The 20317-nt window shown below is 42.4% G+C and overlaps 9 protein-coding genes across 9 annotated transcripts; 5 read left to right on the plus strand and 4 right to left on the minus strand.

Annotated features, from left to right (window-relative positions):
- Positions 1-188: 188 nt before the first annotated feature.
- JR316_0001413 (uncharacterized protein) lies at positions 189-1163 on the plus strand (the record flags this gene model as incomplete). The annotated part of the gene is made up of 5 exons (XM_047887218.1): positions 189-292; positions 352-521; positions 597-720; positions 779-926; positions 978-1163. The coding sequence occupies 5 exons, from the start codon at positions 189-191 to the stop codon at positions 1161-1163; spliced, it is 732 nt and encodes a 243-aa protein (XP_047754964.1).
- A 422-nt stretch (positions 1164-1585) lies between these two features.
- On the minus strand, positions 1586-2503 carry JR316_0001414 (uncharacterized protein; the record flags this gene model as incomplete). The annotated part of the gene is made up of 3 exons (XM_047887219.1): positions 1586-1700; positions 1751-2303; positions 2362-2503. The coding sequence occupies 3 exons, from the start codon at positions 2501-2503 to the stop codon at positions 1586-1588; spliced, it is 810 nt and encodes a 269-aa protein (XP_047754965.1).
- A 1899-nt stretch (positions 2504-4402) lies between these two features.
- JR316_0001415 (uncharacterized protein) lies at positions 4403-4750 on the plus strand (the record flags this gene model as incomplete). The annotated part of the gene is made up of 2 exons (XM_047887220.1): positions 4403-4434; positions 4480-4750. The coding sequence occupies 2 exons, from the start codon at positions 4403-4405 to the stop codon at positions 4748-4750; spliced, it is 303 nt and encodes a 100-aa protein (XP_047754966.1).
- A 1612-nt stretch (positions 4751-6362) lies between these two features.
- Positions 6363-7358, plus strand: JR316_0001416 (uncharacterized protein; the record flags this gene model as incomplete). The annotated part of the gene is made up of 4 exons (XM_047887221.1): positions 6363-6516; positions 6559-6582; positions 6641-7193; positions 7244-7358. 4 exons carry the CDS (start codon positions 6363-6365, stop codon positions 7356-7358), a joined length of 846 nt encoding a protein of 281 aa, XP_047754967.1.
- Positions 7359-7780: 422 nt separating this feature from the next.
- On the minus strand, positions 7781-8755 carry JR316_0001417 (uncharacterized protein; the record flags this gene model as incomplete). The annotated part of the gene is made up of 4 exons (XM_047887222.1): positions 7781-7966; positions 8018-8165; positions 8224-8601; positions 8652-8755. 4 exons carry the CDS (start codon positions 8753-8755, stop codon positions 7781-7783), a joined length of 816 nt encoding a protein of 271 aa, XP_047754968.1.
- A 443-nt stretch (positions 8756-9198) lies between these two features.
- Positions 9199-9546, minus strand: JR316_0001418 (uncharacterized protein; the record flags this gene model as incomplete). Its single annotated transcript, XM_047887223.1, has 2 exons — positions 9199-9469; positions 9515-9546. 2 exons carry the CDS (start codon positions 9544-9546, stop codon positions 9199-9201), a joined length of 303 nt encoding a protein of 100 aa, XP_047754969.1.
- Positions 9547-10058: 512 nt separating this feature from the next.
- JR316_0001419 (uncharacterized protein) lies at positions 10059-10493 on the minus strand (the record flags this gene model as incomplete). Its single annotated transcript, XM_047887224.1, has 3 exons — positions 10059-10289; positions 10343-10432; positions 10491-10493. 3 exons carry the CDS (start codon positions 10491-10493, stop codon positions 10059-10061), a joined length of 324 nt encoding a protein of 107 aa, XP_047754970.1.
- A 4869-nt stretch (positions 10494-15362) lies between these two features.
- JR316_0001420 (Extracellular metalloprotease) lies at positions 15363-16778 on the plus strand (the record flags this gene model as incomplete). The annotated part of the gene is given in 7 exon segments (XM_047887225.1): positions 15363-15770; positions 15822-15830; positions 16085-16157; positions 16201-16279; positions 16334-16526; positions 16578-16701; positions 16720-16778. 7 exon segments carry the CDS (start codon positions 15363-15365, stop codon positions 16776-16778), a joined length of 945 nt encoding a protein of 314 aa, XP_047754971.1.
- Positions 16779-18112: 1334 nt separating this feature from the next.
- Positions 18113-19884, plus strand: JR316_0001421 (Guanine nucleotide-binding protein alpha-2 subunit; the record flags this gene model as incomplete). Its single annotated transcript, XM_047887226.1, has 9 exons — positions 18113-18202; positions 18264-18293; positions 18344-18391; positions 18449-19060; positions 19119-19190; positions 19237-19308; positions 19376-19488; positions 19570-19625; positions 19847-19884. 9 exons carry the CDS (start codon positions 18113-18115, stop codon positions 19882-19884), a joined length of 1131 nt encoding a protein of 376 aa, XP_047754972.1.
- Positions 19885-20317: the final 433 nt, after the last annotated feature.

Consider the following 20317-nt stretch of genomic DNA (forward strand, 5'->3'; position numbering starts at 1 on the left):
GTCGTTGACGAGCGCGTTGCTGGAAAGGTGCATCAACACTGTGGGTATGGATTATCAGGGTTTTGCTTACCATTTTGTTTTCAGTTGTACTTGTTTTAGTGGGCCACCGCGGAGCGTGGCATGACGAGTCTTTACGATTCAGTGTCACGCTTTGTAATAATATAATATATATATAATATAATATAAATATGTCCAACTTTGATGTGGATATCGGTGCAATGGACGAAGTGATATTCAGACTCCAAGGCATAGTTAGCGACAAGATGCTACCACCAATGGCAAAGCCTGCTTCGTACGTCCACTCCATTGAGGTGAATTAATTACAAATGAGGACTGTTACAGCTGCGACAGAACGGTCAAGCAACAACCATATTTATGTACCGCCATTGCTATCACGGGACTCGGAGACATTGTGTTCAATAAGGTGATGGAAAAGCTAGAAGAAGTTTTCCTCCGTTTTGCAAACAATTTTCCCGCGGACAGCGTCAGCGGCTATGACCCAGTTCTTCACAAAGACACGGGTTTCAATGTTTTCCATGCACATAGCCAATATTTCACGAAGGTATCCACATATCAAGACAAATCTGACAACATAGGTTTTCATCCCCTGGTCGACCCTGATAACGTGTTGGCGTCCATGGTAGGGGACAGTTTCATCCACGCAATCGATAACAAGGTACAGTTTCTTTGTCGGGAGATACTTCCTGACGGAACAGCCAGGTATGTTTAGAAAATACCAACAACACATCACAACCAAACTAATATCATGTTGCAACAGATATTATTCTTATAATCCTGCCTCCATACAAATTGGAGACATTGTCGAGATCAGTGTTGCCTTTGTCGCATTTCCTGCCCAAGGAAACAAGTACAAATTTGTTGTCGCTCTTCGCGGAATACTTGTCTTGGACCAGGAGGCAAGAGAGGTAAGCAATGTTACATTGAACAGTCTCATAGCCATTCATAACTTCCAACAGAAAGCTCATATTCTCAGAATGCGGTTGCGCTATACTCCAGCAAAAAGACAGGTTGCTGTTTTGTGTAGGACAAAGAGGCAGCTGTACAAAGGTCAGATTGACATTGAAGACACGCAACAGAGGATGGCACATATGCGCTTAAATGAGGACACAGTCCACAATAGCAATACTATGTCCCAAGATTAATACATATGTACATAGAAAGACAAGGATATCATAAATGTGCTGAAGGAACAATCAATCGATTTGCGTGAACATTGTAAATAACAAGGAATAATTTGTCAAGTCATTTTCATGACAGAAATTATCTGAAGGTGTTAGTTGGCACCCCATGGGAGAATCCTGCGTACACTGTACGCAGAATATTCCCACACTTGGCTGAATATCGGCGAGGAAGTCCGTGGGAGAATTCTGCGTACACTGTACGCAGAATATTCCCACACTTGGCTGAATATCGGGAGAGGTTGACCGTGGGAATATTCTGCGTACACTGTACGCAGGATATTCCCACGCTCATTCGCAAGTCAAACTTACAAATTAAGACAAAAAGAATGAGGACGAGAACACAAGTTTATTTCGAACAAAAATTTGACTAAGGATGGAAGAAATTACAAATATCCATTCCACAAGAGGCTTTGTGGTTGAGGGCGATGCAACCAAAAAATATCTGCCTTTCTGGATAGCAAATACAAAACAGTTGCATGTACACGGTCATCTTTTTGCCTACATTACAGGAATTAAATTGACAAATACTAAAACTAAAGAGCACACACCTTATACCCCTTTCCCAGGATTTGATAGCTTTTTTGACACGCTTGTGTAATTGGTAAACATCTGCCGCTGTGTAGTGAAAATCTAATGCGATACCGCTGATGTGACGGACACCAAAATGCAAACAATCAAATTCATTGAGCAACAATGCCCACGAATTGGCTTCAACAAAGGAAGTCTGATTTGCTTTGGGTAAAAGAGGCAAAGAATAAACCCAACAATGCCTGTCGCCAACCCGTCTAATCCCAGGAGAGAACAACTCTGGATAAGGATCGTAATCCAGCACAACGAGAACATGACCACGAGATGAACTATACCCAACATTTACGTTGTCTCTGATAGACTGTATCCTGCTTTGGATATGGCGGTCCATTTTTAAAGTTTGCAATGGAATGGAAAGAACAAATTTCAAGCCACGGGAATGATATTTTGCAAGAAATTTTTGCGCGCGCTTGAGGTTGGCAGAAGGTTGCAACAAAGAGACTTGATGTCCAAAGGTAGCATTTGGATACAAGCTGTACACCTTCTCAAAGGTAACAAAATTCATGACGCCAGCTGCAGTAGAACAAAATTGAAGTTAACATTGTTTTGACACATGACATTGGGGACATACTGCTATGATACCCCAAAATGCACTCTACCACCAATTGACAAGTTGTAATCAGTTGGACAAAAGAACCTTGGCACCATAGGTTAACGACCACTCCAGTGGTATTGTAATATCGATGAAGAGGATGTTTATCTGTGCTCGACATACATGTCCATGTCACCCGGAATCCATATATTAGCACGATTGATTACAAAACTTTATGTAAGTAAAGCAAGTTCTTTTATCCCCACAACCCACTGTACAAAAATATGTCCTTGCCAATTGTCCCCATCAGTAAATCATTGATGCCATTAAAATTGCGTGATTAATACCGGTTTTTTACTTAACCGGTATGCTTGACTTAATAATCGGTTACTATCATAGAATTTCTGTTAGTTTTTGTTCCTACCAAGGGGATATGGAAATTAAAATACTAGATATTAGCTAGGTAGATAGGTTAGCTGCCATATGGTAGAAAACAAAATTAGATACCATTACATTATGACTTTTTAATTGCAAGTTAAACATTTTGACGCAGATAATCATTGCTCATAACCAAAAATTTTATAATAATGACCTCATTCAACTGATTTAAGGCCATTAATTAGTCACAATCAATTACATACCAACTGTTTTGCATGCTTTATACACCTCTAACGGCAAGTAGAGGTAAATAGAATGCTTTATTGTTATCAAAAAAAATTTAGCATGAATGACTAGCAGACTGTAATGGCATAGAATAAAGAATAATAAACATTATGTATCTAGCTATTATCTTTAATGCCACTTCAAATAACTTGTCATATTAAACTTGTTGTGCTGTTCATACTGGCCATGAATTAATAAGCAGACTGTGGGAATAACTTGCATATAGTGTATGCAAGTTATTCTCACGGTTGCCGCACTTTGCATTGAGCAACTTGAACTTCTCTGGTAATTCCTAATATATTACTGAGATGCATTGCATATACTTTAGGTAAAATACAAGTATTTTTGGCAATAATAATTATTGTCAGTCCTAGTTTAGATGATCTTATTATATTTTACTTGCTGTGGTGTTTGTACTGGCCGTGAATTAATAAGCAGGTCGTGGGAATATCCTGCGCACACTGTACGCAGGATATTCCCACGGTCACTATACTCAATTTGCATTGAGCACTGGCCACTTTGGTCAAGAGATGGTCATTTTGAATAATGTTTTCCATGCATTGAATGTATTTTGGGGAAGAAATAATGCACTAACACTTGCAAATTATGCTTGAAATATGTTTCCACACAGCCAATTGTGTTCACAGCAACATCAAACTATACCAAAAAGAAATATGCGCACCAAACAAATGTTTTTGCACACAATATTGTTTCACTCTTGATGCACTTTTCAAAAATAAGAAAATTACGAGTCTTTACGTAAGTAAAGATGAGTTCTTTTATCCCCACAACCCAGCGAGCAAAAATGTCCTAGCCAATTGTCCCCATCAAAATATTATTGATGCGATCAATGTCGTTACCGCTATCGGTATTTTCCTTAAGCGGTCACCGGACCCCCTAAGCAACCCCTTTCCAATTCATTCTACGACTTCTTTTTACCATTGGTTACTTTAAAGGTTGTTTTTGATTTGTTTTGATCGCAATGTGAATGTGCGTTTCCATAAAATTAATTATACCCAACAACAATAGTCCTACTCAATTCACTTTTTTGCGTTGTTGTTTAATTTTTAAAACCATGTGGAACCGTCTAGCCAACGTGCTTATATATTGTACTAATACTTAGAGATGGAACCAAATGCACTCTTTGAACTATGGGTCTGAAAGGTTGGAAATAGAACTGTGCAGGCACACACGTTCCTTGATATCGGTAGCTTCATCAATCAGAGTTCAAATAGAAATAATTACGCGTTCTTGGGTTCTGGGCGTTCTGTACTATTTGAATTTGATTTTCTGATTCATGATCGTTTCTCACGCATACTAATTTGTTCTTCCCCTACGTCGGGCATCTATCAGCTTACGGTTAATATATTTATTGACGTAGTATAGACAATGCACTTTTCTCCGCACTGTTTTACCCATGGCTTCCGCGTTATCCCCCCGTTTCCAACAGTATGTTCACTGTTTTATCTCATTTGGTTATTACTTATTTTTTAGAGTCTTTCCGCCTCCTATGGACGATGTGTACATGGATCAGATGGATCTGAAAACCCTCTACCGTTTCTCTTGGACTTGCAAGGAGCTAAACGACCGCGTTTCGGGCTATATGCGCCGCGCCTTCCGTCCCAAAAATTTATTTGCTCCTATCTTCAAACCCAATGAACATTTGCTGTTTTGTCTTCTCCAGTTCAAGACTGGCCTGGTTATTTCAGGTTCCACCGTTTTGCATTTTACTTGTTTTAGTGGTCCAACGCAAAGCGTGGCATGACAAGACTTTACATCTCACAATTGTATAAAATATTTTTTAATCTAGATTTATATAACATAGTTAATATATATTAATATGTTCTGAATGCACAGCCAGATACTGGGCAAGGTTATAATTAATTACTATGACTTAGGTCTACTACAAGCTTAGTTGTGTCAGACACAAAAAATAGCTGTACAGGTTATAAGGCCTAATTGTAAGGAAGAACTTGTCTATTATAATTTTCATACCTGCTAAATATTGAAGAATTCCAGATCTGCTGGGAGAATTCTGTATGGAAAACTGATGGAAGAATGCTCATGTGTATGGCTGCCCAAGTGGGGACATATTTCCCATAAATATAATTTTCTTATTTTTGAAAAGTGCATCAAGAGTGAAACAATATTGTGTGCAAAAACATTTGTTTGGTGCGCATATTTCTTTTTGGCATAGTTTGATGTTGCTGTGAACACAATTGGCTGTGTGGAAACATATTTCAAGCATAATTTGCAAGTGTTAGTGCATTATTTCTTCCCCAAAATACATTCAATGCATGGAAAACATTATTCAAAATGACCATCTCTTGACCAAAGTGGCCAGTGCTCAATGCAAATTGAGTGTAGTGACCGTGGGAATATCCTGCGTACAGTGTGCGCAGGATATTCCCACGACCTGCTTATTAATTCACGGCCAGTACAAACACCACAGCAAGTAAAATATAATAAGATCATCTAAACTAGGACTGAAAATAATTATTATTGCCAAAAATACTTGTATTTTACCTAAAGTATATGCAATGCATCTCAGTAATATATCAGGAATTACCAGAGAAGTTCAAGTTGCTCAATGCAAAGTGCGGCAACCGTGAGAATAACTTGCATACACTATATGCAAGTTATTCCCACAGTCTGCTTATTAATTCATGGCCAGTATGAACAGCACAACAAGTTTAATATGACAAGTTATTTGAAGTGGCATTAAAGATAATAGCTAGATACATAATGTTTATTATTCTTTATTCTATGCCACCACAGTCTGCTAGTCATTCATGCTAAATTTTTTTTGATAACAATAAAGCATTCTATTTACCTCTACTTGACGTTAGAGGTGTATAAAGCATGCAAAACAGTTGGTATGTAATTGATTGTGACTAATTAATGGCCTTAAATCAGTTGAATGAGGTCATTATTATAAAATTTTTGGTTATGAGCGATGATTATCTGCATCAAAATGTTTAACTTGCAATTAAAAAGTCATAATGTAATGGTATCTAATTTTGTTTTCTACCATATGGCAGCTAACCTATCTACCTAGCTAATATCTAGTATTTTAATTTCCATATCCCCTTGGTAGGAACAAAAACTAACAGAAATTCTATGATAGTAACCAATTATTAAGTCAAGCATACCGGTTAAGTAAAAAACCGGTATTAATCACACAATTTTGATGGCATCAATGATTTACTAATGGGGACAATTGGCAAGGACATATTTTTGTACAGTGGGTTGTGGAGATAAAAGAACTCGCTTTACTTACATAAAGTTTCGTAATCAATCGTGCTAATATATGGATTCCGGGTGACATGGACATGTATGTCGAGCACAGATATGCTCTTCCCGTTCTTTCCTGGATGATGTCCATTGGATTTACTATCATGCTGCATCCCAAATATCCGGACAACACCACAGCGGAAAAAATTTTGAAAATGGAAAAAATCGTCCTTCAGAAACATCCTCTTCATCGACATTACAATACCACTGGAGTGGTCGTTAACCTATGGTGCCAAGGTTCTTTTGTCCAACTGATTACGACTTGTCAATCGGTGGTAGAGTGCATTTTGGGGTATCATAGCAGTATGTCCCCAATGTCATGTGTCAAAACAATGTTAACTTCAATTTTGTTCTACTGCAGCCGGCGTCATGAATTTTGTTACCTTTGAGAAGGTGTACAGCTTGTATCCAAATGCTACCTTTGGACATCAAGTCTCTCTGTTGCAACCTTCTGCCGACCTCAAGCGCGCGCAAAAATTTCTTGCAAAATATCATTCCCATGGCTTGAAATTTGTTCTTTCCATTCCATCGCAAACTTTGAAAATGGACCGCCATATCCAAAGCAGGATACAGTCTATCAGGGACAACGTAAATGTTGGGTATAGTTCATCTCGTGGTCATGTTCTCATTGTGCTGGATTACGATCCTTATCCAGAGTTGTTCTCTCCTGGGATTAGACGGGTTGGCGACAGGCATTGTTGGGTTTATTCTTTGCCTCTTTTACCCAAAGCAAATCAGACTTCCTTTGTTGAAGCCAATTCGTGGGCATTGTTGCTCAATGAATTTGATTGTTTGCATTTTGGTGTCCGTCGCATCAGCGGTATCGCATTAGATTTTCACTACACAGCGGCAGATGTTTACCAATTACACAAGCGTGTCAAAAAAGCTATCAAATCCTGGGAAAGGGGTATAAGGTGTGTGCTCTTTAGTTTTAGTATTTGTCAATTTAATTCCTGTAATGTAGGCAAAAAGATGACCGTGTACATGCAACTGTTTTGTATTTGCTATCCAGAAAGGCAGATATTTTTTGGTTGCATCGCCCTCAACCACAAAGCCTCTTGTGGAATGGATATTTGTAATTTCTTCCATCCTTAGTCAAATTTTTGTTCGAAATAAACTTGTGTTCTTGTCCTCATTCTTTTTGTCTTAATTTGTAAGTTTGACTTGCGGATGAGCGTGGGAATATTCTGCGTACAGTGTACGCAGAATATTCCCACGGTCAACCTCTCCCGATATTCAGCCGAGTGTGGGAATATTCTGCGTACAGTGTACGCAGAATTCTCCCACGGACTTCCTCGCCAATATTCAGCCGAGTGTGGGAATATTCTGCGTACAGTGTACACAGGATTCTCCCATGGGGTGCCAACTAACACCTTCAGATAATTTCTGTCATAAAAATGACTTGACAAATTATTCCTTGTTATTTACAATGTTCACGCAAATGGATTAATTGTTTGTTCAGCACATTTATAATATCCTTGTCTTTCTATGTACATATGTATTAATCTTGGGACATAGTATTGCTATTGTGGACTGTGTCCTCATTTAAGCGCATACGTGCCATCCTCTGTTGCGTGTCTTCAATGTCAATCTGACCTTTGTACAGCTGCCTCTTTGTCCTACACAAAACAGCAACCTGTCTTTTCGCTGGAGTATAGCGCGACCGCATTCTGGGAATATGAGCTTTCTGTTGGAAGTTATGAATGGCTATGAGACTGTTCAATGTAACATTGCTTACCTCTCTTGCCTCCTGGTCCAAGACAAGTATTCCGCAAAGAGCGACAACAAATTTGTACTTGTTTCCTTGGGCAGGAAATGCGACAAAGGCAACACTGATCTCGACAATGTCTCCAATTTGTATAGAGGCAGGATTATAAGAATAATATCTGTTGCAACATGATATTAGTTTGGTTGTGATGTGTTGTTGGTATTTTCTAAACATACCTGGCTGTTCCGTCAGGAAGTATCTCCCGACGAAGAAACTGTACCTTGTTATCGATTGCGTGGATGAAACTGTCCCCTACCATGGACGCCAACACGTTATCAGGGTCGACCAGGGGATGAAAACCTATGTTGTCAGATTTGTCTTGATATGCGGATACCTTCGTGAAATATTGGCTATGCGCATGGAAAACATTGAAACCCGTGTCTTTGTGAAGAACTGGGTCATAGCCGCTGACGCTGTCCGCGGGAAAATTGTTTGCAAAACGGAGGAAAACTTCTTCTAGCTTTTCCATCACCTTATTGAACACAATGTCTCCGAGTCCCGTGATAGCAATGGCGGTACGTAAATATGGTTGTTGCTTGACCGTTCTGTCGCAGCTGTAACAGTCCTCATTTGTAATTAATTCACCTCAATGGAGTGGACGTACGAAGCAGGCTTTGCCATTGGTGGTAGCATCTTGTCGCTAACTATGCCTTGGAGTCTGAATATCACTTCGTCCATTGCACCGATATCCACATCAAAGTTGGACATATTTATATTATATTATATATATATTATATTATTACAAAGCGTGACGCTGAATCGTAAAGACTCGTCATGCCACGCTCCGCGGTGGCCCACTAAAACAAGTTATATTTATGGGAAATATGTCCCTACTTGGGCAGCCATACACATGAGCATTTTTCCATCAGTTTTCCATACGGGATTCTCCCAGCAGATCTGGAATTCTTCAATATTTAGCAGGTATGAAAATTATAATAGACAAGTTCTTCCTTACAATTAGGCCTTATAACCTGTGCAGCTATTTTTTGTGTCTGACACAACTAAGCTTGTAGTAGACCTAAGTCATAGTAATTAATCATAACCTTGTCCAGTATCTGGCTGTGCATTCAGAACATATTAATATATATTAACTATGTTATATAAATCTAGATTAAAAAATATTTTATACAATTGTGAGATGTAAAGTCTTGTCATGCCACGCTTTGCGTTGGACCACTAAAACAAGTAAAATGCAAAACGGTGGAACCTGAAATAACCAGGCCAGTCTTGAACTGGAGAAGACAAAACAGCAAATGTTCATTGGGTTTGAAGATAGGAGCAAATAAATTTTTGGGACAGAAGGCGCGGCGCATATAGCCCGAAACGCGGTCGTTTAGCTCCTTGCAAGTCCAAGAGAAACGGTAGAGGGTTTTCAGATCCATCTGATCCATGTACACATCGTCCATGGGAGGCGGAAAGACTCTAAAAAATAAGTAATAACCAAATGAGATAAAACAGTGAACATACTGTTGGAAACGGGGGGATAACGCGGAAGCCATGGGTAAAACAGTGCGGAGAAAAGTGCATTGTCTATACTACGTCAATAAATATATTAACCGTAAGCCAATAGATGCCCAACGTAGGGGAAGAACAAATTGGTATGCGTGAGAAACGATCATGAATCAGAAAATCAAATTCAAATAGTACAGAACACCCAGAACCCAAAAACGCGTAATTATTTCTATTTGAACTCTGATTGATGAAGCTACCTATATCAAGGAACATGTGTGCCTGCACAGTTCTATTTCTAACCTTTCAGACCCATAGTTCAAAGAGTGCATTTGTTCCATCTCTAAGTATTAGTACAATATATAAGCACGTTGGCTAGACGGTTCCACATGGTTAAGTATTAGTACAATATATAAGCACGTTGGCTAGACGGTTCCACATGGTTTTAAAAATTAAACAACAACGCAAAAAAGTGAATTGAGTAGGACTATTGTTGTTGGGTATAATTAATTTTATGGAAACGCACATTCACATTGCGATCAAAACAAATCAAAAACAACCTTTAAAGTAACCAATGGTAAAAAGAAGTCGTAGAATGAATTGGAAAGGGGTTGCTTAGGGGGTCCGGTGACCGCTTAAGGAAAATACCGATAGCGGTAACGACATTGATCGCATCAATAATATTTTGATGGGGACAATTGGCGAGGACATTTTTGCTCGCTGGGTTGTGGGGATAAAAGAACTCATCTTTACTTACGTAAAGACTCGTAACTTGCGCCAGCGTATCCAACTTCTGTGGTGCATCAAGTCAAAGCCGGCATAGCATGAATTGCGACCAACACTCACTGTTTTGCGGGCACGCTGCCGATGAGAGAGAGGCCGAGGGGAGTGTTGAGGTGCGTTGTCGATATTTGCACTCTTGCTGATCTGTTGGACCTGTGCAGCGATGAGCAGGGAGTCAACACAAGGGCGTCGTTTAGGGGATGCTACTCACCATATTACATCTTCACAACTGTTCTGTTGAGGACACCATCAGCGCCGTCATTGGCAGCCCACAATGCAACGATGCTTACCGTCTCGATGCAGTCACCACCATATGAGGCTTGAAAGGGCGAGGGGCGCTGAGAGAAGAGCTGAGAAGACAAGGGGATGAGGGAATGAAGGTTACCAGCAAGGTGCATACCCTTTATATACCCATGGGGTTCTAGTACGAGTGTTATTAGTACGTCTGTTACATGTCGTAAGTCGACCGAATATACAGATTTTTTTTTTCGTGTCGCTTGTTAGTGTATATTCGGGTTACGCGAGGTGTGATCGGTGTGTTGAGATTGTGTGTTGGATGGGTTGGATATTGGAATAAGTGTGCTTTGACGTTGGTGCGGTACAGATATTCTTTAATGCAATGAATGAATGATATTGCGATATTGCGTCTAATCTACGAAAGCGGTTGCAGGTGTGATACGCTCAACAGGATTTGCTCAACTTGAACTGCATTTGAGCATTCGATAAGGAATTGGAACACAAAAAGACTATTGAATAATCCATCTCAGAAGGCCTCAACTCATGTCGTTCAATCCAATTTGTTGCACTCCCGCAAAGACAAAATAACGAAATACCATAAAATCTCTCGCAACCATCTTGAAATTTGCAAAACCCTCGATGGCTCGGGAACAGGTACGTACACCCAGACCTCGAACCATACGTACTCGACACAAAACCCGCGTTCTAGCACTCCCGAAGGTGCGGACACTTGTTCTGGAGTCAAAAGCATGGAATACTCATCTTGTGTTCTTCTGTTCTTCTGCACAGCGACAAATTGGACGCCGCTGCTTCTGCTAGTGGATGTGCCGTTATTGCTTAGCCGAGGGTGTTTGGGCTAGTGTAGGGCACGGAGCCGAGTTGGAGGGGAAACGATTGGAATTGGGTGGAATGCAGATTTGGGAGAGGAGGTGGAGGTGTGGTTGGTTGGGATTTGCTGCGGCAGTTGTGAGTTGTCGGCTGGATGGGGGGCTTAGAAATGTATGGTAGGATACCTTTGACTCCTATGTGAGCTTAGTAAAGGTACGCAATTGCTGTTTAAGGTGTTATTTGCATCGTATTGAACATGTGCATTCTGGGCGCTTAACTGATCAATCGACAGTTCCACATTGCACACAGGGAATGCTGACTCTCAGACCGCTACAGAACGCACAGGTAAGATTTGTACTTCTAATTAGGGGTTATCCAACATTGAAAAACGGCTATTCTAGGTCAGAACGTTATTTGAACGATGAGGGCATATTGACTCGGGACAACAGTACGCAACTCGAACAAAATTTCCGACTTACCAACAATTCATCCGGGCATATTTCAGAAGCCTCACACCATACTCAACGTACTACACAGTGACTAGGTCCGGGAAAGATGCAGAATGCACTCAAAATTGCACGCTACGTATATTGCACGCTGCAATTTGTTCAATGCCGATCTCGTTGTACTCATTTTTTCAGACCTTCTAGTTGGTATGACGGCACCTTAGCCAAGCCGAGTAGGTCCCCGCTAGTGCCCGAGAAGACCCGCAACGAGAAAAGACGTTGGAATTAGGCTGGAATTGCGAAACGGGGGCGGGGAGGATGTGTACATGTACGTGAGTTGACATTATTGACAAATTTTGTGTGATTGCTGACTTGGGATGGATGGTATGAGTGCTTTATCGTATACCTTGTAGTCTGATAGTACAGGTGTTTCTGTGGATAGGCTTTGAAAACGAGGTATCCTCTCATTTCAGTCTGATTTTGTTGAGTCCGCGTTTGGGCGCTTAATTATTTTGACATCCCCAACTTTTCTCAGCGTCTCAAAACTCAAGTATCACATTGAATCAGGTACGTTACATCTTGTTAGGCACCCCTAATACTCAAAAACCACCATAGAAGTGCTCAGAGAATGAAAATGTGCAATATGTGCAAGTTCACGGCTCGGCGTGAACATGTCAAAACTTTTGGTATTTTTGCACCACCATGGGCCGTCAGCTCAGCAACCTCGCATTCCAGCATCCAGGAATGCACGGTACTACCTTTGAAAGACCGGAAATTCGACGTACGGCCTCGGTACGGCTGCCACGTCTCGTTGATACGAGCTTGCAATGGTTGGAATTGCGTACGTTTTCCAACTCGCTTCTGGGCTCTAGATCACATAGTAACAACGTCATTCATTAGCCAAGTAGCATTAAACCCGTTGATAAGAAGATAAGCCCCAAAAACAACGAGTGAGCGACGTAAAATGATGAATCGGGGCAGGAGGAGAATGTCATTGATTTGAAGTTGTCATAGAGTTTGCCGTTTCCTGTGTTCAAATGAGGTCAGTTCTGGATAATATAGGAATGCTTTCATAGCTTACGACCTGGAGGTGTATTGTATGTGCTGTGGTGAGCTATTTCCTGCAAGGAAACCGTGTTTTATGGGGCGTAAACCGTGTTTTCACTTCAAATTCAACTTGATTTTTGATTTTTGACCAGTGTTATTTACTTTTTACATTCAGGATTGAACTCTATGTCTCCTGGACCTCTGATAGAGCTCTACATAGTGCAAAACTGCGTGCCACGTCATGGTACGTTCTCCACTCGATTCGCAGTTTTACCCCGAAATTCTGCTCTTTGGACATTGTGATGGCTAGAAATAGCCAGCGCGCTAGCCTAATTAGTGTTCATGGTTTCAGAAGACCAGATTACAGTGACTACGAGCTTGTATTCGCGATGCTGGGCTGTTGGTTTCCAGAGCAAAATCCCCTAGTTGTGCTATATTCTCGTGCACACAAGTGCCAAACTTCCACGGACTCTGGGCGCTTATTCGCACTTTGAATGTCCTGGCATTCCGTTGATCTTTAAAATTGATTTATACCTATATGTAGTGCTTTGTGAACCTGTATCTGCCACTTTTAGCCAGTCATGTCCCTCACACGGTATGTATTTTTGGCGTGACTCTTGAAAACCTCAATTAGTAGTCGGCAGTCTTGAAATGTATAGTTCAAAGTTGTAAACCTCAAGTAGTTTGTTACATTCACGTAGGAATTAGACTCGTTGGAGAGAACTTACGTAAATTTGGGCCTGAATGTCAGATTTTAAAATCGCGATTGCGATGCAAAACAAATCGGGCACGAGTCCGACTAATCCTAAAGCGGATTGAAAGGAAGCAGCGGCGCTTATTGCATGTTACAGCACATATCGTCATTGAATTAGAGGTGTTTAGTACACGCGTGATTTGCTGGAAATTTTAGAAGCTGTGAGACGCGTTTGACGCGTCGCGTCGCGTACAGGTGGGTGAATACTTTGGAGCCGGTGAGGAGGTGCGAGGGATTGGTGCACGTAATGTCCGAGCAACATTCAATGAAACCGGGAATCTACACATGTCCGGGTCTAACTTGTGAGGTGTTGTCAACGCCCAGTGGTTGCTGCATGCTGAAATATACAACAGCCCAGAAGGTGATCACTTCAGTATTCGGGCGTGGATTTCAGCAAGTCTACATAACATTTAGTGTAATTCAGGTAATGATTTGACTCATAGAACCCAAGAGATTGCGAATTGTCAAGGTCCCCTAAGAAAAGAATTATGGCATTTGTATAAAAGATTTACTTGCCTTGTAAGCTAAGGAAACAAAGTTCGTTGAAGCGAGGAGCTAGCAAAATGGTCTGAGATGCTAATAAAAATTTGACGCGACCCTGGTCAAAAAGTGTATAAGAAGGGAGTTGAATTGAGTCAACTCCAGCTATGCATTATGCCCCAATGCTGGGGGCATGCTATTCCATCCTTCTGTCGTCGTTGTGCTTCACCCCTAGCCGTTGTTTGGTCATGCCAAACACGGACTTCATCTCGCGTCATACTTTGACTTTATCCACTACCATGAGTACGTTGTATTCCTTTTTATCAAGCTTCCATGGTCTCATAATCCATCGCAGGGTTAAATTCGAGATTCGGACTTCCCGGAAACGCTGTCAAGAAGATGGCTTGTGTGTAGTAACAGGTATGTGAATTACCTTCTGGTGTTGACCCCTGTACTGAGTGTTTATTAGTTGAAATCAGGAAGCTACGTGTCGACATGTAGGGGTTGTAATGAAAATGGAAGCCGAGCTTTTGGTTAGTACAGATTTGGACGTGTTTTAACTTGATTTTGTAGGCCAGAATGCTCCGACGCTATGTATCGCCTTCCCGCGACCTGCTTCGCCGATTCATCACACCGAGGAAACTACATGTCGACTGCTAGGAAGGCCTTTGTAAGTAGATGTTGGAGATTTTGTATGTGCATGCACTGACCGTGATACTGTAGCTCTGACACAATATATCGATTTCCCGCGGATTCGAGTTGGAATTTGAACGCAATGGGTCAACAGCTAGGGATTTGTAGGCCGGGTTCTGGTAAGTATATAACGTTGTATGGTTTGTATATGGTCTGACCTTGATGTTGTAGTTTTTATGCGTCCCGCTACCGCCATGTCTTCGTTCCCTCGCATTTCCTCCAACGCTATATAACGACGCCCGGCAACCTCTCATCTCGTCTCAATGACTCTCCGCAATCACGTCCCAGCAAACAGTGTACTCGCTACGTTGACATGCTCAGACACGACGTATCGCCATCCGGCGAGGGCTCTGTGCATCGTCATTGCTCCGACGTAATGTATGGACGTCCGGCAAGAGCTCTGTGCTCAGACGCAATGTATGGACGTCCGGCGAGCTGGAAAGTACAGGGTGTACTTTATTAATGCGGCGGAGCGATGGACCTATCCTGGCTGGGTACTTGTCAATACTCCTGGCCTGTGACAATGTACGGCTACATTGCCGTCCCATCTCATTGTCCCAATCCCTCCATTCCCTCACAATTTCTCCAACCCTATTCAATGAACCCTCGCAATCTGCCCGTCGTGCCAATCTCTTTATCCGGTCACTTTGCTTCCAACTCTCCGCAATCCTGTGTCCCAGCAAACAGCCTACACGCTGTTTCAACATCGCAAACTGTGACAATTTGTTCAGACACAACTCCAGCGAGTACTTGGGGCATCAAGACCACATCGATGCGGAGGGAGGGACGCATCCCGGCTGGGGTACTTGCTCCAGGCTTTGGTCTCTGCCGTATTGCCGTCCACGGAGCTAAAGACCCACCCCTTCACCAATACGTTCAATCCGACAATGCACGCAACTTGTTCAACCACGGCGTAATGCTTACGGCATGTCTAAGAGAGCAGCGGCAGATCTGGTTTTCGACATTCCGAGAGCTTCAACCCTACAACCACCAGTTGAGTGGACATGTGAGTAATTTCATTTTCATTGTATTTGGCACTGACTGACTCATTATACAGGACTTGCAGGTAAGTTTTATGTACAGTAGATAGACCGGTTACGCCCCTGCATGGCCTTCGGGCGGGGCTAACCTCTGCTAGTACGATAAATGTAAGGTGTTGCGTTGCATGGACTACGCTCTTTTTTTGTCCTATTAATAGATCTCGACATTTTACCGAGTACAATCTCGCCAGAAAACACGTTAAGCGAGCCTGTTCTTCACATCGACGTATTGTTATTGCTGGAGGATACATTTTATTCCCATTTTTACCTTCAATATCAGATTGCGGTTCTGAATAGAGATTTCAACAGCAAAGGTAACGAGATATATCTCGAAACGGTGTTGCTCCTGAAGGGTGCGCATTCAAGAATGCTGCATTTCGCGTCAAATATTAAAAGATATTAGGGCTATGCAAACTGAAATGAAACAGAAACTCAGAAAAGGTGGACCAGAAACACTCAATGTGTATACCGTTGGGTAAGCTAGGTTTCTACTCTGCGGGTCAACGGTCAAACTCCAATGAGTGCGTAGGTTCCATAACACACAGGCAGAGGGCCTACTAGGATATGCGACATTCCCCACAGACTACAAGAGTCTCCCGAAGGACGACGGGGTTGTGATCCAGTATGGCACCCTTCCTGGGGGCAATTTGGCTCCGTTCAACAAAGGCAAGACGCTCACACACGAAGTCGGTCATTGGGTCGGACTTTACCACACTTTCGAGGTAAGTCTGAAAGTAATATCAGCGCAACCTCTGAACCTAGTATTTTGCTAGGGAGGATCTTGTTCATCGAGCGGCGATGAAGTCTCCGACACCCCTGCCCAATTAAAGCCTACATCTGGATGCCCCATTGCAAACCCAGACACTTGTCCTGGCAAGGCTGGCCTCGATCCTATTCGTGCGTTGATTTCTATAGCTTTCAAATTCTACGGCAATAACGGCTCTGATAGACAACTTTATGGATTACTCGGATGATGTCTGTTTGACACATTTCAGCGCTGGACAAGGGACACGCTTGAGGGCACAGCTGAGAACATACCGAGAAATTGATGTCTGAGTATGCTTGCTACTAATTTTATGTTGGAATTGCGCAGCGAAAAGCCTTTTCCATCAGATGACAGGCATCGTTGGGCCCCACACACTGTGCTTCGCTTGAGACTTTTCCGTCATGATGGTCGTTTCTATGCACCATGTATGCACAATGCAATGCCTCCGGACAGTCCTGCGTAGACAATCGGTAGTATAACAACGTTTGGAACTCGGTGTGTGTGCTCCTAAGCGCCAACTACAAATCTCACCTGTACTGGCACAACGAGTTCAATTCCCAGGTGGACTGTATGGTATACAGCAGCGTTTGCCATTTTCCCAAGAGTTACCTGAGAGGAACCTTCGATGCCTATGAATACATGGCTCCATCGTGGGTTGCACTGCGGTCAAAAGGAAAGAAAGGAGTAGAACTGTGGAGGTAAATATCACAATTTTTTGAAAAAAAAATTGCAACGATCTCCAACATACCTGTTAGACTAACTGGGTTCCGATCCATCGACGCTTTCCGTCCACTCGGCTTTCTCGCTATTACAGTTTAGTCTGGGTGATCTCGCCCTGCCGAGATCAGCGCTGAGGTCCCGGGTACACCATCACCCATATGCCACGTTTGTGAGGAGTTCTTCGCTCATGGTCCCTCATGACCTCACACAGCGGCGGTGAGCTGATAATATATTAATATGAATGTCATCTCGCAGAAATGACCATGCAGCAGATGGGAATACCGGGCTATCAGCATTTGATGATGTGAAAAAGCGCTGATTTAGAAGTGGAGCTTTCTTCATCGTTTTAACTAAATGCACCCATACCTTAAACCCAGGCTGTGGTAGCACTAGCGTTCCGTTATGGCTCCTAAACAATCGTGCCGCGTAGAGAAATGCAGCGACCCTACGCATCGGAATACAGAGCTGATAAGAGGAAATCGCCACGCTGTTCGCAGATTGTCGCTATCTACGCAACACCAGTTCAATGTTAAGATGCTTAATTGAAGAATCTGATGGGAAAATGAAAAAATGAATGACATCTATGGGCAATTATGAGTAATAAACGAAATAGGTACAGAAGCAGGTGATTTGTTTCAAGGACAAAGCGGCTTGATCACCAACGACGACGACCGTCTCACCTTTGCTCGACCACTCTCTTCCAGTGCATTTCGGAGTTGGCGGAGGTATTATTACTTGCTCCTGTCATCACGGACATCCTTAGTATCTTCGATCCCAGCAAGCTTCAATTTTGAACAGTCGTCTTTGAAGTGTCTAATCGCCATGGGCGCATGTATGTCGGCACCCGCAGGGGTCGAGATATCGGAGCAAGACAGGATTTTGCATAGGGAAGCAGAGAAACAGCTCAAAGAAGTGCGTACTATCTGTAAACTCTCATGCCACAAGCTTCAGCTAATCACTGTCATCGGCATAGGCGAAGGCCAAGTTGTCAGCCCAGGTCAAGGTTCGTCCGGGTCTGTACTTGCTCGATGCATTGACTTAGATGTGGTGCAGGTTCTTCTTCTTGGCTCAGGAGATTCAGGGAAGTCTACTATCCTCAAGGTCTGTTCTTGCCTATCATAACTTGGCGAGGTCTCACCCGGGCGCACGTATTCCCAGCAAATGCGCCTGATACACAAGGTCCCATTTTCGGCTCAAGAAATTGAACATTATCGACAGCTGGTATTTGACAACCTCACCCGAGGACTGCGATACCTTCTGGACGCCATGGAGGACATGGAGCTCACCGTTTCAGACGAGAACCTTCCGCACTTGGAGCTGATTGATGGTGTCAGAGATATCCGTGATGGAGAACCTTTCCCTGTTGCCTACTATGTGCCGCTCAAATCCCTATGGTCGGACCCTAACGTGCAAAAGGCATGGGCCAGAGGAAACGAGGCTGCTCTGCCGGAGAAGCAAGTCGCCCGTCCTTCATTCATCCATTATTCTAATACATTTCTTAGTCTTTCCTACTTTTATGCAGACCTCGAGCGATTGTTCGACCCAGCCTATCAACCTACCGAGCAGGATATCATTCGTTGTAGGGCGCGGACTATCGGCATTACAGAAACTACCTTTACGCTACGGGAGCACGAGATGCTCATGGTCGACGTTGGAGGGCAGAAAAGCGAGCGACGAAAATGGATACACTGTTTCCAAGACGTGACGAGTATATTGTTCCTGGTAAGCTTAAGCGGGTACGATCAATGTCTGGTGGAGGACAAGGATGCAGTATGTCTTCTGATCGTCACGCATCACGGAGTAATGGCGCTGATTGTATCGGCTACAGAACCAGATGCAAGATGCCATGACTATCTGGGATTCAATTTGCCACTCACAGTGGTTCAAGCAAACATCAATCGTAAGCTTTGTATGCATGTCATTGATTGATTGCTCATGTATTTCAGATTCTATTTCTCAACAAAAACGATCTTTTCGAGAAAAAAATACCCACATCTGATATAAAGAACTTTTTCCCGGTATATACCAGTTCTTCTATCTGTCGAATGCAATCTAATGCTCATGATGTGATTGTGATTCTATTAGGATTTCGAAGGCGAGCCAGGTGACGTCCGCGCCGGGCGGGAGTATTTTAAACGTCGATTCGCAAGACTGGCTCAGAAAGCGGGTAGATCAAAAGAGAGAGAAATATACATCCAGTCAGTCTTTCTTTAACTCTTTTGCGTATAATATCTAATGTACAACTATTTTGCATCTTCACTTCGCCTTTTGGGCAATAGTATAACGACGGCAACTGATACGGCGCTGCTCCGAGTAGTGATGGCCGCGGTCGAAGGTACTTTTTATTTTTATTTATTCGCATAAGAATGATATATCTGACTTATGTGTTCCACAGAGTGAGTTTTCATTTCTATGTTATTTTTTTCCATTCTACTTGGTTGCACACCGTTGCTTTTTTCTCTTGTGTTGTCGGAATTTCGGGGATGCGTCTCCGAAATTTCCAAGTGTCCAACTGTACGCTCATCATGTATCCCTTTTCTTTTTGCACTTGCACAGCATCACTCTCCGATCAAGTCTCGAAAGTGCAGCATTGATTTAATCATTTTTCTTCCTTTTTATTTCAGCATCATTTATTTATTTTACAACTATCTTTCCACCATATATGTCAATCGCCCGACTTTAGATTTTCATATTGTCATAATGTTTTTTCCTTCTGGTTGTGTATGGGATGCGCACACTGTTTTTGTTCTTCTCATGTCTGCTTGCCTTTTCTTTGGTCACTTTTCTAACTGGAACTCCTTTTTCCATTTCTATTGCTCTCAAAACACCTACTTCACCTACTGCCTACTGCCCAATCCAATCGCATGCACACAAATTCTCATTCTGCTTCGTGAATGATATCCGCAAAAATCCAATAATTATGTCCGCGATATGCAACACGTTTTGCAGCGGGATCGTGAGCAAAAATGTACGTCTTAACTCCTTTTTGCCGCCGATTTTGTTTCCGCCCCCGTTCTAGAATCCCGG

Source organism: Psilocybe cubensis, chromosome 1 (assembly GCF_017499595.1).
Source record: "Psilocybe cubensis strain MGC-MH-2018 chromosome 1, whole genome shotgun sequence".
NCBI classification, from domain to species: Eukaryota; Fungi; Basidiomycota; class Agaricomycetes; order Agaricales; family Agrocybaceae; genus Psilocybe; species Psilocybe cubensis.